At 36.8% G+C, this 16,729-nt stretch overlaps 1 protein-coding gene across 5 annotated transcripts in view; it reads left to right on the forward strand.

Moving 5' to 3' along the window:
* LOC134058192 (ephrin type-A receptor 6) overlaps positions 1-16,729 on the forward strand; it is a 363,450-nt gene that overhangs the window by 180,087 nt on the left and 166,634 nt on the right. For 4 of the 5 annotated variants that reach the window (XM_062515303.1, XM_062515306.1, XM_062515307.1 and 1 more), the window contains one exon: positions 807-1,142. In XM_062515303.1, the coding sequence (XP_062371287.1) occupies positions 807-1,142 (336 nt within the window). Of the gene's footprint in view, positions 1-806; positions 1,147-2,109; positions 2,179-16,729 lie in introns of all 5 variants that reach the window. The other variant, XM_062515305.1, reaches the window with a different exon arrangement.

The raw sequence follows: 16,729 nt of genomic DNA on the forward strand, positions 1-16,729 counted from the left end.
GCTTGTGGGGGGAGAGATTCCCACAATCTGCCTGCTGCAGCTGTCTTTGCATTCCTCCTCACAGCCTTAAAGAAGTGCCATTTCTCCTGCCTTCTGATCATCCTTTTAGACCTTTAAGTTGAAAAGTTGATGTCTTCACTGTTATTCTGATGCTGAGGAGATGCCAGGTGGGAAAGAAAGAAAAATTGTAAACCTAATGCCTAATAGTCTTGGCCTGTTGCCACCTAACCCTGTTAATGAACAGCAGCAAAGAAATCCCTGGGGATAAGCAGTGAAGGATAGAAACAAATATCCGGCAGTGTAGAACTAATACAGGCAATTTTACCTCTTGTCATTTTTCCAAAGCTGTTATTTATTTATTACTCAATTTGTCTCTTACAAAATGTCAAAGATTTTAAGTCTCAGAAAATCTTACATTACTAGACATAAAATAAGGATATAAATTTTGTGCTTAATTTTGTGCTTAGAGCTCTGCCTCAGTATCCCACAGCATCAAAAGGCATTTATTGAAAACTTGCGTTAACTAGTCTAGGTTTGACATTCCCAAGTCATTTTTGTGTTGCCTTAAATTCTTTCTGAATTAATTCTAAGTTATTTTGATTATTCAGCTTTTGATGATGTCGCCGATTTATTATTCCTGCTTTTATCAAGAATCGTACATAGATAACTTTTTATTTTTACATCAAATCTGTCGTTGAAGTGTAGCTCTTGTATCTTTTATTCGCAAGTAATTGCCTAAAGGCAAATTTTTTTTTCTCCAAAGTAGATAACGCTGGCTTAACAGATTTTCCCCTCCATTTCTGCAGGGCCACCTTCTGCTCCGAGGAATGTGGTTTTTAACATCAACGAGACAGCTCTGATGCTGGAGTGGAGCCCCCCGAGTGACACCGGAGGGAGGAAGGATCTCACCTACAGCGTCATCTGTAAGAAGTGCGGGTCGGACGCCAGCCAGTGCGAGATCTGCGGCGGCGGCATCCGCTTCATCCCCAGGCACACGGGGCTCATCAACTCCTCCGTGACCGTGCTCGACTTCGTGTCCCACGTCAACTACACCTTCGAGATCGAGGCCACCAACGGGGTCTCGGAGCTGAGCTTCTCCCCCAAGCAGTTCACGGCCATCACGGTCACCACAGACCAAGATGGTAAGTGTCAGTGTGTCACCGTGTCCCTGTTGCCTGGGCGCTAGCTCTGGGGGTCCTTTGTTCCTTGGAAGCCTGGGTCAGAGGGTTAGGGTGTTTAGCAGATTGCTGAATGGTTTTTAAGTGCTTTCCATGAGGATTTCCAGCTTCTGCTGATGAGGCTCTTAAATGCTTCTGGCAGTTGGCCTTTGACCCCATTACACAGGGCACAAACCCATACCTTTCTGCTCAGAATTAAGTGCAAGCTTTAGGCATCTGAGACCAGCTGTGACAGTGGTTCATCAGAACCAGAGTCTGTCTGGTGCGTTACAATTTCAGTTTTGCAAGAGTAAAACACCACAGGTTGTCCATTACAAGTCCACACTTGAAAGGCAGAGTGGAAGTGAACCCATTTTCTTTGGTATCTGTGTTTCATAGCACTAACTCAGCATGCCTCACTGTAAGATACTTTGCATCTGTGTAAGCCATTTCCTCAGGTGAGCTATCCTAATAGATCCATTTCTATTCCTTTAATTGTAAGCTTTGCATTATTGTTTTGAGCTTTTTCTTGCCCCCATTTCAGTTTGAATTCATGTCCAAGGTGAATCCTTGTGAGAAACATGGGAAACTGAAAGAGCTCTCTATTTTTTGTTTATTTCTGCAACTTCTTCTCATTTAGAAATCCTTACTGTGCCAGGAAACAGCATCATAGGTTAGCAACAATGCAATCCATATAGCTATGCTCTCTTCTGGCTTGTGTAACTCTGAACAAGAAGGTTATTTCAGAATTATCCCTTGCTGACATTTGTTCCAGAAATGTTTTTCACCTGCTGTGCAGTGACATTGCAACTGCAGCTGAAGTGTTTAATGTAGAACAGGAACTGAGCTGGCGGAACTACTGTTTGGAGTAGAGCACATTGGATGATATGTTTCTGCTTAGTAAAAGTGTTAATGTTCAGGAGGATCCTGTTATGTTCCACTTGCAGGGAAGGCCCTGGGTTCTTTCACTGATCAGCCTAGCAAAAATCTGCTTACCTTTGTATCTGGGACAAGTAGTTTTGTCAATGATTAAGTAATGACTCGTTTGCTTTTGGGCATACAAAAATGAACAGCTTGCTGTGATGATGATGATGATAATGATGACAGTGATGGCAATACTAATAACATTCATGAAAATTGATTTGAAAAAACACTAAACCCACTCACTCACTGTCCACGATGGTAACAGAAGAGCTAATTATCTAAGATGCCTAATGGTATATAGGCCTTGCACTGAGAATTGCCTGAAGCACTGAGGCAAGGTATCATGTTGGAAACCTGCATCTCCCTTTTCCCTTTTCCTTTCTCGCTAAAGGGAAAAAGTGAGGTGCCAGAAACTTCCCCTGTGTAAACTTCCTTTGGGATGTTTTGCTCCATGGTATTAAATGCAGTCACCAAGCTCGCCCAGGTAGAGGTCACCTGCAATACAGTTCATTTTTAAAGTGGATAACAGCTGTGTGAACATAGCTTTTGATATGTATTTAAGTGGTAAGCTTTTAAAAAATAATATCTTTTGCTGTTGTCTGTCCCTGGTTTAAGGATATAGTTTTTCTCTGCAGTTTACTCAAAACAGGGAAAAGAGCAATGTTTTGATAGTTTTTGACACACTGACAGTAAACTCTAGACTGTTTGCATTCCCTTTAATAATTCTTACATTACTAAAAATGCTATTGGAAAGCTTCAGAGGATTTAAGGCCAGATTTTCAGAATATCTGTCAGTTTATCTGGATATAAAAAGACAGCTTTGCGTGAGAAAGCACTGTAATAAATGAAATGGAGTCATCTATAAAATGTAGTTATAAAGATAAAACCATTTCTGTAGGTTTATAGGCTGTGTTGTTGTATAAAACTATAAGCATGGTGACTATATATTTAAAAGGACAAGAAAAAAATGCAACGGTGTATGAAATGGGGAAGAAAATTCATGGAGTTTGTGTTGATGGAAAGTATGCAAAGAAAAGTGGACATCTTTTTTAGTTGCTTTTAGTCATAAATAAGAAGGGATATGAAAAGAGCTAGGGTATCCAACTTCAGAAAAGTAAGCTGTAGAGCTAAAGCTTTGAATCATTGCAGAGATTTTATTATAAAAACACTGTTGGCAGTCTTTCCTTATAATCTTAATTCTGATGAAATGGACAGTAGTTACTGCATGATGCTGCAGTTTTGTGCACATATTCATACAAAACAAAGATCCAAGATTAAACATATGACATGGAAACAAATCAAAAATATATTCATTTTTACAAGGACTGCTTTACCAGAAGTCCAAGGATGCTGGTTTAAATCCCTTTCTTTTTTGCATTTGGTGTGTGTCGAATGTGAAAGATACAGGTGTGCAGTAAATTATACCTACACAACATATTTATCCCATGTTCATACTACCTTTTTATATGCGATCTTTTCCTACATACTGTTTTAGTAGTTGTGGTATGCACATTGCATGAAGTGCAAGACCTCTTTATATATACATAAATTGTTTTATTCAGTTGCCATATCTTTGTTAAGAATGTAGACCAAAATCTGCTGATGTAAATCCAGACCATTCTGTTAGCTACAATAATTTAGAGTAGCTGGCATTTCATTTTCTTAGAGCATATTGGATTTACTTCCCTCTAGTGGCCTTTACTTTTGGATGGTGTGGGTGAAATTAGCAGATTCATCATTAAACATGGAAAATTATTAGCTTGTTCTTCAGGGTGTTTTCTCTCTTTTTGGAGAACAATGTTGCTGTTGGCATTCCGTTGAATAAAATAATTCAGTGAAGAATTCTGTGGGCATCTGCAGAAACTGAAGAATTATATTCTGCCACATTAATGAAGAGAGTAGTCTGGTAGCATCAAAGAGGGGGAATATTTGCTGACAGGAGAAGTTGAACTAATTCAAAAGTGATTAAAGCTGATTTTTATGCACAGAGCCCTGCCACAGCTAATATTAAAATCTCAACTGCCTCATCATGCAGTCACAAGTATCAACAATATTAAGTGGGATACGCAGCTTTAACAGCGGCAAGGAGCAGACTGAAGGAAAGAAACACTTTAAAAAGGCTTTGCAGACTGCATCCCTCATACCTCTCTGTAATCTGGTGTCTAAAGCATTACAAGAACTGATCAAATACTAAAACAACTTGTTAATATGAGTAGGTCTTGTAAAATTCACTTGGTAATATCGATTGCCCTTTATTTTTATACAAGGAATCATATGTTTGACATCCATGGGTTTGGTATTTTACCCTTGGCTTCATAAGGAAAAAAAATTTCTGTGGCCACATTGTCTGTCAGGCACCATAAAGAAATGTGAACCTTTTAGCCAACGTGAGTTTGCCAACAGTGAGAAAGATTGAACAGAATTGTGAAGAATGACCCTGCAGTGTCACCAAGCCTTTGGTTAGGTCTACAAGTTGAAAAGCAAAGTTCAGCTGTGTGAGGATTGCTTCCTGTGTTAAACACACCAGCTGACTGACCACTCAGCCTGCCTGTTGGCTGGTTAGCCAAGAAAATGTATATATTTATGGTCTTGTACAAGCACAGCACGTGCTGTGTCTTGTCCAGACAGTGTGACAGATAAGGATGGGGCAGGGTGTGTTAGGAAGCACAAACCTGCAGATGGAGAGATGAGGGAAGTGATCTGTATGCTACTCTTCAGTAGCTTTGTTTCAAAATGTTTTGAGATACCAGAATAAATCCCTACTTTAAACTCAGATAAATGGACAGATAAACACAATTCTGCTCAGGAAAGCACTAAAGCCAAGTTCCTGCTCAAGGAGGAACATTAGCACATATTAAAGCTCTTTCCCAAATCATTGCAAAAGTGATTTGTAAACGACTGAAAGATAAAACATGTTTGCACAAAAAGCCTGATCAAAAAATGTTTTATAATGCAATTGTTCAAAAAAGTGCCTGGATGCCTTTTCTTTATGAGAAAGAAAGTTTTATACAGCAGTAAATATACTGAGTACAAAGTAATTGTGCTCAATCAACTTTAAATCATTGTGTGAAGAAGCAGAGAGTTATATGCTGAGTTGTAATTTATGTTTCTCTTATGACTAATGGAAGAAAGAGACATCTGAATATATTACTCTCTTAGCATGCCATAGTGTCTGCATTGCCTAAAGAAAATTCAGAAGTATTTGAAAATTTTCATACATAATTAAAGCAGTAAATAATGAATAATTAAGTGAAACACATCTTAAACCAGTAGTTCCTATTTGCAAATAACAGTCCAGGTATGCATTCACTGACCATGCATTCATACATTTTATTCCTTTAGAACAGAGGGGGTTTTAACAGTACACTACAAGGTGTAGCAGTATGAGACATATCCTGAGTGGTGGAAAGTTTACACTACAGAAATTCTCTTTCTGCCTCTGCATCCTGGGAAGTCTCCTTGTGCAGTTCTGCAGTTTGTGGGTGACTCTGGTCTCTGTGACATCAAAGACCTGCTACCAGCTGAGAGAATCTGAGGCACCAGAGGCTTCACTCTGAGGGCACACACCCTACCACTGTATTAAACACCTGTCTCATTTTTCTGTGTCTGTATAGTGCTGACAGCTGAGAGTTTCAGTCAGACTCTAGAAGTGCAAATCTGTCAGGGTTCTGTTGTCTAATACATCTTATTTTACATGATTTGGATTGTTCTTCTAAAATTTTCTAACAATTCTTTCTTTTAACCTGTAATTTAAAATCAGTGAGGACTAAAAAAAAAAAAAATAAACAAGGTAGGGGAGTATTAGTATTGGGGAAATAAGTTCAAGGAGATGGGCTGTGGCTCCTCAGACACATTTATAGTTCAGTGGAGACAGTCTGTAGAAAGAACAACCTCTTACCACTCATTGCTGTGGGAATTGATGAATACCTGGAAGGATTTCAGTGTCTCTTCCAGGAATAAACACACCTGTATCACCATGAATGAAAGGCACAGAGCGTTACAATCACAATGGAGATGGTGTAAGTGGTTAAAAGCCTCATCTGGATGAGATTCTGTGTCTCAGTAACACTACCAAGACAGTTTATCCAGATCAACCCTCTGGCTGGTGACAGTAGAGTTTCAGGATCCTCACCGGGGTGGCAGGGGAGTTCCCTGTTCACTCACCCTGAATTGATTCCCACAGTAGCATCCAACTTTCACCCTATTCAAAAGTCAACTTCCCTTTTTTTTCCCCTGAGTCTCAAATCTCTACAGACAAGATTATCATTTGTGACTTTAAAGTCAAGAAGGTCTCTCTTTTGGTAATGTCATGATGAAGCACCTTTGAACCATGTTCCAAATTATGTTAATAGCTTATAAATCTAAAGGAACAGCTCTTTTTAATGGCTGATTATTGGAATACCAGATCAAATAAAAGTCAGTTATGAAACAGTGACAAAACACTCCATCAGACATTGCCAGAGCTCAAGTCCACATGAAAAAGGAGCATCACATTTTCATAGATGACAATAAAAAAGAAATTTATGGCATTTGCTTACTGGACATCTACAGCTGCATTAATAGTTCCACTCAACACTGCACTCATATCAGCATTATTGATGCTATTTTTTATGAAAAATTTGAAGAAAAATATCAACTTCTTGGTAACTGACTAGAGACAGTCTGTAAACATCTATCTATGTGATGTGAAGACAGTAAAAATTAAATTTTTCTAAAAAGCTCAAGATGCATGCTCTCTATTTTAAGTCAGTTATGAACAATAGAGTTAAACAGTATATTTTTAAAGGAATTCAGCACTATGCAATCAATATTTAATGTGTTTCATTATATGAATATGTATGCATATTTATAGCAGTGTGTCTATAAATTAAGCATTTTCAATTCGAAAGAAAACCACAAGAGAGAAATTCTGTATCTCAGCTCTCAGACTTGTTCAGCTCTGCCAGAATTCAGAGTTTAGAGGCAAGGTCTTTGTGCAGCATAGTTGTTAATCATAGATTTTCATCTGCTGGTCACATCTGTAGAGTTACACTACTTATTGCTGATGTTTCTTTCCACACATGCCTTGTTACTATACAGCATTCATAGGAGAAAAGTGGCTTTTGTAACTATCTTAATTTATTTCCTGAATGGCTTTTTAAATGCTTATAATTTTTTTTAACAGATACGTTCTTTTTCTGCTGGAAAATTTGGATAGCCAGTCAATTTTTAAGGCAGCAAAAGTCAACCTGGTTGCATTTACTTTCATCTCTCGTACACCAGAATTAGCCATAAGTGAGTCAGCCAATGCATATATTTTAAGATACGTTCCTCTAACTTGCATAATATGAGGAGAAAAAATTAAATTCCAGTTTGAATGAGAAGAGAAAAGGTTAGTCAATACTGTATTTTTTCCCACAATTTACTTACCATTTGTGGTCTTTCAGCTTCTGTAATTGTTTCTTTCATTGCAGAGTACACCATTATTTATAACCATTAGCAATTTCTCCATGACATGCATTTTCAGCAGATTTCTGATTTAAGTTGTAGTCGCTAAAATGCAACAAAAATTGCTGCAACAATTTTATATTTAATAATAATAGTACATTTCAGTTTGTGAAAGGGGCATTTGTGGAGAAATATGTAAAATAGTAATTACAAAGAAATTGGCAGGCACACACGCAGCGCTGAGAAATATGCCTTGATTTTGTTTGTTCCTGTTGTAGTCAGTGGCTGTGAAGGGCATTCAGCACACGATTAAAACCCCTAAGAATGAGATGTGTATTTATTGACTTCAGTGATTTTAACTGGAATGTCAAATAAGCTCATTGGTCCTATCTCCACACTCAGCTAAGACCCCTTTTAGGATAATTAAGCACATTTCAGTTATCTGGAGCCTCTCACAACGAATGCTATACAGTGGAAAGAATCACCAGTGAGTATTCTAGTCGAGGTAGGGAACAAGATATTTCAGATATCAATGGGTGAATTAGAAACTTCTGCAACAAATGTTAATTGACCACTCAGGAAAATCTTCAGAGTTACATTAAGAACCTTCTGCTTTCAAAGTTTACCTAAACATTTCTGAAAGATATTTCATTAAAAAACAAAACCAAACCAGAAGAAACAAGAGCAACATGGAACCAAAGGAAATTCTTGGTGTTTCCAGTGCATGGCAAGTGAAATTATTTCTGTTGCATTCTTGGTAAAAGTAGTGATTTTTGGTTAAGTGTAGTAAAGGAAGACATTCATCATAAATGGTCAATCTGAAAAAAATTGTGTTGATACGTGTCATGACTTTCACACAAATCTTTAGGGAGTTCAAAAGGACAGACACAGGAAAGGACACACCAATTCTGATAATGCTTCAGGTCTTCTAAGCAATAATGTTGTGAACAGTGTGTCTGATTCCTCTGCTTCTTAAAAGTAATTTCTTCATTACACTCAACAACTCTTGACTCTTCCATATGCATTTGCCTTAGGCTCACATTTTGGAAATAGTTTCAATTTATGCACAATAATGGCATTAATTTGTGCACTTTGGAACGAGAGCACACTCAAATTTACATAGCTTCCAAAGCTTTAGAAGTTTATTTTACAGCTCTGTTACCTTCAAGATATTTTTAAAAACATGTTTTTACCTTTTTCTGCCCAGACTAACAATGAGAGACATCTGTTTGCTGTCTTCATATCTGTGTTACATATTTAAATGTTTTCCTACTGTTGCAAAATTTATGCTGTGCTCCTAGGAATAAATAATAAAGATTGCTCCTGTGGAAAGTTTATAGTAGCCATGGTAAGCACACCTAATATTTAATTTAGAAATACATGTTGTATTTAAAACCACTTTTTTTTTTCTATTTTAAAAACACCTACTTGAAGTGAGATTTCATATTTGAGTCTGAATCCTCATCTGTCAGAGAGATGTGACGAGAAGTGTCAGGACTGGAGAATGCATTCTTGGCCAGGGGCAAAAGAAGGAGAAAAAAGCCACACTCTTAATCTGCTAAATCTTACTTCCATCCAGCATGCAATGACTGGTTTCCAGTGAGAACTGATTTTTGAATATTAAATATGTATATTTTTCTTTGTTTCTCTTCTTTTAAGGCTTCCCTTAAAACCTTCACGTAAGCAGGAGTATTATCAGATATTCAAGACATGGCTAGAGGTTCCAAAGTGGACTTTTTCAATAAAACCATTTTAAATCTCTCTCATACTTCTTGACCTGGAGCAAGTGCAACTAATTCTAAGTACTGGCTTTTCAGAGTGTTTTTTGTTGTTTTCACTTGCTAAAGTGGTACACATTACATCAGATACAAGTGTTTTATTTCGCTATCTACGTGTAGAGTCAGGATAACCAAAAGGAGAAGGAAGATGACATACAAAACCATTCCCATGGAAAACCTGAGTGAAAGAAAGAGCCATGGTAATGAAAGAACTTACAATATTAAAAAAAATATTATTTTTTTAAAGCATCTTATTTTAAAACAGTTGTATTCAGAAAACTGGACTTATTTCATCACCATATTTCTTTCTTGAAATAACAATGTCACCTTTTGCATTAAACCCCACAGTATTTTCAAACTGAAGTTTTGAAGCAAATATTTACAAGCAGTCTCTACTTGCAGAATTAGATTCAGTGTCCCAAAGCTGTTTCACTACCAGTCAGTTACAGATGTCCCCCTGGATAAAAATGCAAGGTAGTCCTAGCTCTGCTCATGTTTCCTGAACGCTCCTCTGCTCTTGCTTGGTTCTTTTACCTTCATCCACAGTACTTGGATAATTAGTCACAACTTTCCTGTTGAAGTTAATGGCAAACCTTATAAATTGCTGCAATGTTAATTAAATCTCATTCTTTGAATGAATCTACATTTGCAAGAATTATCTTTGTGCTTATTCTGTCTGAATAGAAGGTTGTGTTTTTAAACTTCTATTTTCCATATTATTTTAAATAATGCATGCAACAGCTTCTAAATCATGAGCTTGTTCTAAAATTGTATTGAAGTGTTTAGAGATTAATGAAGATTTTCTAAGTGATTTATAAATTCTAAATCCTTATACATGGCAAACAGCTGTTTTATGTTCCTGTAAACTACTGACAAGCTATTCAGACAGTTTCCAATACTGAGTTTTACAGTTTAGAAGTCAATCACCCTTATATTAGCTCAAATTTGTCTGTATAACAAATTGTCTGATTCCAGTAACTGGTTCATGTATACTTAATATTAAACCCCAAGCTCTGTTACTCAAAATTAGACTGTTCTAAAATTTACTAACAATTCTTTCTTTTATCCTGTAATTTAAGATCAATGAAGACTAAAAAGAAAAATTTGCAGGGTAGGGTAGGGGAGTATTGGAATTGAGGAAATTAGTTCAAGGATGATGGGCCACAGCCTATCAACAATAGAGAAAATATGAGTTTGTATTTTCCCTCAATTAATGCATTTTTCTGTCAAGCTACAAATATCACTAACTAGAGAGGAGATGTAATTTTGATATTTCATTCATAGATACAATTTATTCTAAAAGGGAAAATATTTTAAATGATGTTTCAGCATCTCTCTATGCAGATTTACAGAAAGTATTGATTTCATTTTATTAATAATGCAACTCCGACTTAGAATAGGAAATCTCCAGAGAAAGTAAACAGAGGAAATCACATTCTAATGTGGTGTTGAATAATATTTAGCTATAAATATGCTTGCTTGTAATAGGAAGTTGGTTTTTTTTTGGTCAAAGAAGCAAGTTGAGAGCAGGGAAGATGAAAATCTCTACCTTTTCAGAGAATACATGTGACTGCAGAGCTGTATTAGCTTAGTTCCCTGATGTGTATTTTCTTGGTGTTGGGAAATCATCTCTAGCAGGAGAGCAGAGTTTTATCTGCATTCATCTCTTCGACCTTTCCCTGAAACAGTCAGGTTCAGTGGTGCCAGTGTCAGTGGTAACCTTTGCTGCATGAAACAGCCCACTGTAATAAAGAAACATTGATTAATCTCAGCTAAAAAAAGGAAAAGAAAAAAGTTTGTGAGATTTTTTGAAGGTAGATGTAATTGAGAATAGTTACTTATGGCACAACACATAGGAGCTGTTTATCAGCTTATCTAATATCACATTTACTTCATTATCTTCTCCTTTTATAATTTTTCATTCTCTGTTAACTGCTGCTCTGTAACACAGCTGGTTCATAAAGATGACCTAACATTTCTAGCTAAGCATCAGAGATGTTACAGCCACAGTTCTTGGAGGTGAACAGTTGAAAAAAAATCTGTGCAGATTTTCGTCTTCCATATTCATATCTATACTAGAATTCTGGATAAACTTCCAAGATAATATTTGCATTCTCATAAACATAATAAAGCTAAGCTCTTTTAAGCTGCATTGTGAGTAAAATTTGTTTGCATTTATACTGTCAGACAATAAAAATGTAGTTTTTAAGGCAGTTTTAGGGAGGATAAAGCTAACATCTTCAAAAAAAATTGGAGTGAGTGGAATATATGTCAGCTTTTATGAGCAAGTCACTATCAGTCTCAGTTGATGGAAGATTAAAATTAATTAGAATATCAATATGAATTTATGTCTATAACCAAAGCTATTTGAAGGTTAAAGAAGGCATAATACTTACTATATTTAGCTTTTTTTCTCTATGCATCCATATATTATAAAACAAAATCATTCAGTATATATATAAATAGTGTGAAATAGTTTGCTACTGATTCATTTGTCTATCTACAACTAAATACAACTTAATATGTTACTATGTTTCTATTTGCAGTGAGAATATTTAATTTTGTGGAAATATTTTGTAATCTTTCCATATTTTCCATGGAACTTTTTCAGATTTTTTGCTCTTTGTGATTAGATATTCCTGCTTATCTGTTGGGGGTTTTATATACACTTGCAATAGTTAAAGATAAAAAGATTTAATAAGAGGAAATATTATTACAGCATATTGTATGGACATTAAAGTATGAAAAGATTCCATTATTCTGAGTTACAGCAATACTTGATAGTCCTTGTAAAAACTGCAATATCTGCAAAAGGAAACAAGAATAGCACAATTTGTCTGCAGTGATACAAATTCTTCAGATTTGAGTAACAGTGATTATTTCACTTCTGGTGATGTTCACAGCCATTTTATGCAAAACAAAATGTGTATGATCAATCCTTTAATGGGTACTGATTTGCTATGTGGGGTTTTTTGGTTGATTTTTTTTTTAAAGCTTATTTCTTGTATGGGAGATTTCCTTACAAAGTGCAGCACTCTCCTTTTGGCTGCTTTAATGGATGATAAATTGGGAAGGGAACCAACTCAGAGTAGTAGAGTGGGGGTAGATAATCCTGTAAATTCAAGGATTTACAGGGAAGCTAATGACAGAGAGAAATACCCTCAAGTCATCTATGGCTATTTCACAGCTAAAATCTTTGGTGTTTGAATGACACTAATGATCTCAGAACAAAAAATAGTGATTTACCAAAAGATTATGAATTATTTAAGAAATTGTACCATCTCTTTCTGAATGGAAAACTATGGCCGAGGAAAGACTATTTAGCAAAACACAACAAACCAAAACAAAGCATTCTGTCCAAATGAAGTATTTCTTTAATATTTTTAAATTACTTCCCAGTTTCCACAGAATAAGATTACTTCTTTTTGTGTAATATAGAATGGTGTGGAATAGTATGTGGACTTCTGTTTCTGTCCTTCACTCTCTGTTTGTCTGACATGAGTGAGTGAGTGTTTTTATGACACCACTACACACAGACATGTTGATGTCTCTGTTTTAGTACGTATTTTAGCAAGTAATAACAGTAAAAAATGCACCTATCTAACTTTTGAAAGTGATATAAAATAATTCTAATTCAAATGAACTTCTAGTTGCAAGGTATTGGATCAAATTATCCCAATTATTCACCTTCCAAGTGGTTCAGAAATTTAAGCGACTTTTATTTTCACAATAAATTCATACAGAGTATGTTCTTCCATTTACTAATTCCTCTCAAGTTTTTGCTGCTACCTTCCAGCTGTGACATAGTGCATCAGTTTTCTAAAAAGAGAACAGTAGCAACTATCAGGCAGTTCAGGGATCGACATTTGGTTATTAGTGCATGGTTCTTTAGGTTGGTGCACTCAACTTTACTTACTTCACAATATTTCCTGAGAGCACAACATCAATACTCGGCATCTGTCCAGCAAGTAGTGGCTTAGTGCTGCAATAAAAAGTTATTCTCAGTTTAAAGTGGGAAAGGAGCTGTTTGAAACATTAAATTCCTTCTGTCAGGCAGATGGGATTTAACTGGAGCACTCTCAGTTATAAAACAAGTTTTCATTGATCTGAGTGGTTGAATTCCTAACCGTAGCTTATTTTCCCTTTGATTTTGGAATCCACAGATGCCAGTCATAGCTTTAAGAATGAAAATCATTGGCATGGGAATTTAAATTAAAAGTGATAAATTGAGACTGCTGGTGACCACTGCCTCAGCCAAACATAAATGTCATGGCTCTGCCTCTAAACATTGCTACATGCTTCATTTTAAATTGTGACAAATTAGGCAGGGAGTTAGTTAGTAGCTTGGAATAAAAGTGATGATGCTGACTGGAAAAGCCATCATAAAACAATTTTTTTGCTTTACAGCAATGCCACCTGACATATCAAAAAAATAAAGAAATGCTAATAAAAACTAGTCTGATTGCAAAAATGGGCATTTTTTACGGGTATAAGTGTGGCAATAGCTGTGTGTACGGGAAGGTGACTTCCCTTCAGAACGCATTTGCCAGCTCAAAAACGTAAGAGAAAATTGAAAGATGCACAAGACATTGTTCTCCCTCAGCCGTAGGTTGGTGGTGGTTAGGGCCATACGTCTCTATCACTACTGACTTGGTGTTAGAGCTGCTATCAACTCTTTTAGTGGCAGCAAGTGCCAGGATGAACAATTACTCATTAAGACAGTGTGACCCTAGAAAGCCAGCAAAGCTGTAAATCTTAACTAGTCTCTCATTTCTTTTACTCTTTGTCCAGAAGATGCACAGATAAAAAAGCAGGCACAGCAACGTTCAGGGATTTGCCAGGCAACAGTTTCCTTTTTCTGAAGTTCCAGGTTTAGTGCTAGTTTCAGTATCAGTGGGACTGTTTCACAACTAATCAGTTGTTTGTTTGTTCCAGCAGTGCATTACTTCTTTATTAGTAGCAAGAAGAGACCCTTGATAGTACATAAAGTGGTGAAATATTTATCTGCTTGCCTAAGGTGGAAAATATTAGAAAACCCAAACCAACTACAAATGCTGCATCAATGCAAGGGAGTTGCAATCCATTCAAAATCACCTTGTGAGATGAATATTTTATAGAATTCTTGAAGTTGTATGACTACACTTAGATACAATGTGCTAATATCTCATTAGAGAAAGTGAAAAGGGGAGTTTGTAGTCAGTATACCTTGCAGTTCAGAAGTGTTTAATTGTTGTTCAAAAGAGTTGGTTTCAGGCATTTGCTGCTTATATTCCTTCTCCTGATATGCCTGAGTAGTTCTATACAAACCACTATTTTTTGGGAGAAACATGACTAGGAATAGATAATTTTTACATAATCTGAAGTTATCACAGGTTCTGCTGTGGCATTTTCAGTGAAATTCTGTGTTTACCAGCCTGCTTTTTAACAAAGATATTAAACTATCCTGCAGTCATTTAGAATTGAGGCATCAGCTTGGAGTCATGTCTAAAAAGACTCATGTCAAAATCACAATACTTTCTTCTTTTTGTTTTATTTTTTTTTTTCTGGCAACAGAAGTCTCAATTCTAAATCACATGATGCCTCCTAAAAAAATTTGTTCCACTTAATTTACCTCTGGAAATTTTAAATTATCTTTGTGCCATGCTTTCATAAACACAGGTCTTTAACTTGAACTTTTTAAATTCAATAAGTTCTGGTTTCCTTTTATAGAAAGTTTTAGAAAGTACATTTTCTCATATCCAGAGATATCTCTGTCTGAATATAGGATATAAATAGATCAAGACATGTATAAAGTCTTTATCCAAAGTCATGCCTAGCAAATTTCAACCTTTTGCTTCTTTTTAGTACGTATTATCTCTGTGGTTTTGTAATTTTTTTTTTCTTAAAGACTAAATTATTTGTAGTATCAGTAGCAGAACTGGTACTACTTCATTTCCTTCACATTTGTGCTTGGGGCTATTCTATTTCCTACTGATTTGGCTGGCATATGGGCAAAAATCAAAGCAAGTTTATTGTTGGGTCTATATCTTCATGCAGATATTGATTCTCATGAAAGTTACAGAAATAGATCTTTTGGGCTTCTTTAAATTTGTGGGAAAAAATTGCCAGCTTGCTCCAAAGTTGTTTGTGAAGAACTAGCCAAAAATGGGCAAACATCATGCTCCCATAAAGTGCTTTTGGAGGAGGAAATTTTGTTTCTTTTTAAAAGGAGGTATTTCATTTTACCTAATTTGTTTGTTTGTTTTGCTGAACAGAGACAATGACAAAGAATAATTTCATTAGAACTTGTCACTATAGGCTTGTCAGGCCTGATTTTAATTCACACAAGCACACATATGGATGGACACGTATTAATATGCTCGTATGCATATTTATGCAGAGAGATAAAAATAAAGAAAGAAGTTAAAAAGTTTGACACCTTTCAACCCATTCTGCATTCTGCTCTGGACAACACTTGGCCAGCTCCAGCTTTGTGCTCTGAACTGTGGCCAGGTGCCATTCCACATCTCCTGGCTGTTTCTGAACTCCAGCTTAGGAAATAGAGACATCTGTGCCATTGGGAGAGCGAGCTCTTTGCTTTAGCACAGTGAAGCTCATCATGCCAAGCTCAGCACAGCAGTGTCAGAGAATAAGCAGTAATCCTTGTTGTCCCCAGGCTGTCCCACAGAGCCACAGCAAGACAACAGGAGCAGGAGTTTGAGCCTAGAACTGAATGAAGGGGCCAAGCTCCAGCTCCTGTTGCAGCTTGAGTTGAGATGCCTGGGCAGGCTGCCTGGGGTGGCTGCTGGTGCCCACTGCCAGCTGATGGCAGTGCCTTTTCTCCTCATCTGATGCCCTGGTACCAGCCTTCATTTCTTTCTGGGACAGAACAGCTTCTGACAGATTTTCTTGTGTTTGATGGGGATGGAGGAATCGTGAAAGCTTTTACAAATCGAGTTTTGCTCTTCAGTCACTGTTAAAGCAGCATCACAGCAAACCTGCTGAATGTCACACCTCACAGGCCTGTGGGTGACAGATCTGTCATGTCATGTCATGTCAGACCTCACGGGAGATGGGGAGGGAGAGACCCTCCCTCACAAAGTCACTTTGTTGGAAAGGGTGCATTTATTGGGAGGCCAAGATTCCTGCCTGCCCCCTGACCCTTAGCAGTCAAAGCCTCGCACTGATCTACTCTGGTCAGCAGCTCTTTCTTTATTCAGAAGTCCCCTTAAAAATTGGACAAGGTCATTTCTGGAAAATCAGACATCTTCAGTAAAGCCTTTGTTTTGCCAAAATTAACTTGCTGATATTTGTGACCTCTTGGGTAATGATCTTGGTTTGCACTAACTTAAGTTAATGCAAAACTTCTCCTAGATACTAAAAAAAAAAAAAGGTTTTTCACGCAGAGGGTGGCTGAGCATTGAATAGGCTCCCCAGGGAAGTGCTCACAGCACCAAGCCTGCC

This window comes from Cinclus cinclus, chromosome 2 (genome assembly GCF_963662255.1).
Source record: "Cinclus cinclus chromosome 2, bCinCin1.1, whole genome shotgun sequence".
Lineage (NCBI taxonomy): Eukaryota > Metazoa > Chordata > Aves > Passeriformes > Cinclidae > Cinclus > Cinclus cinclus.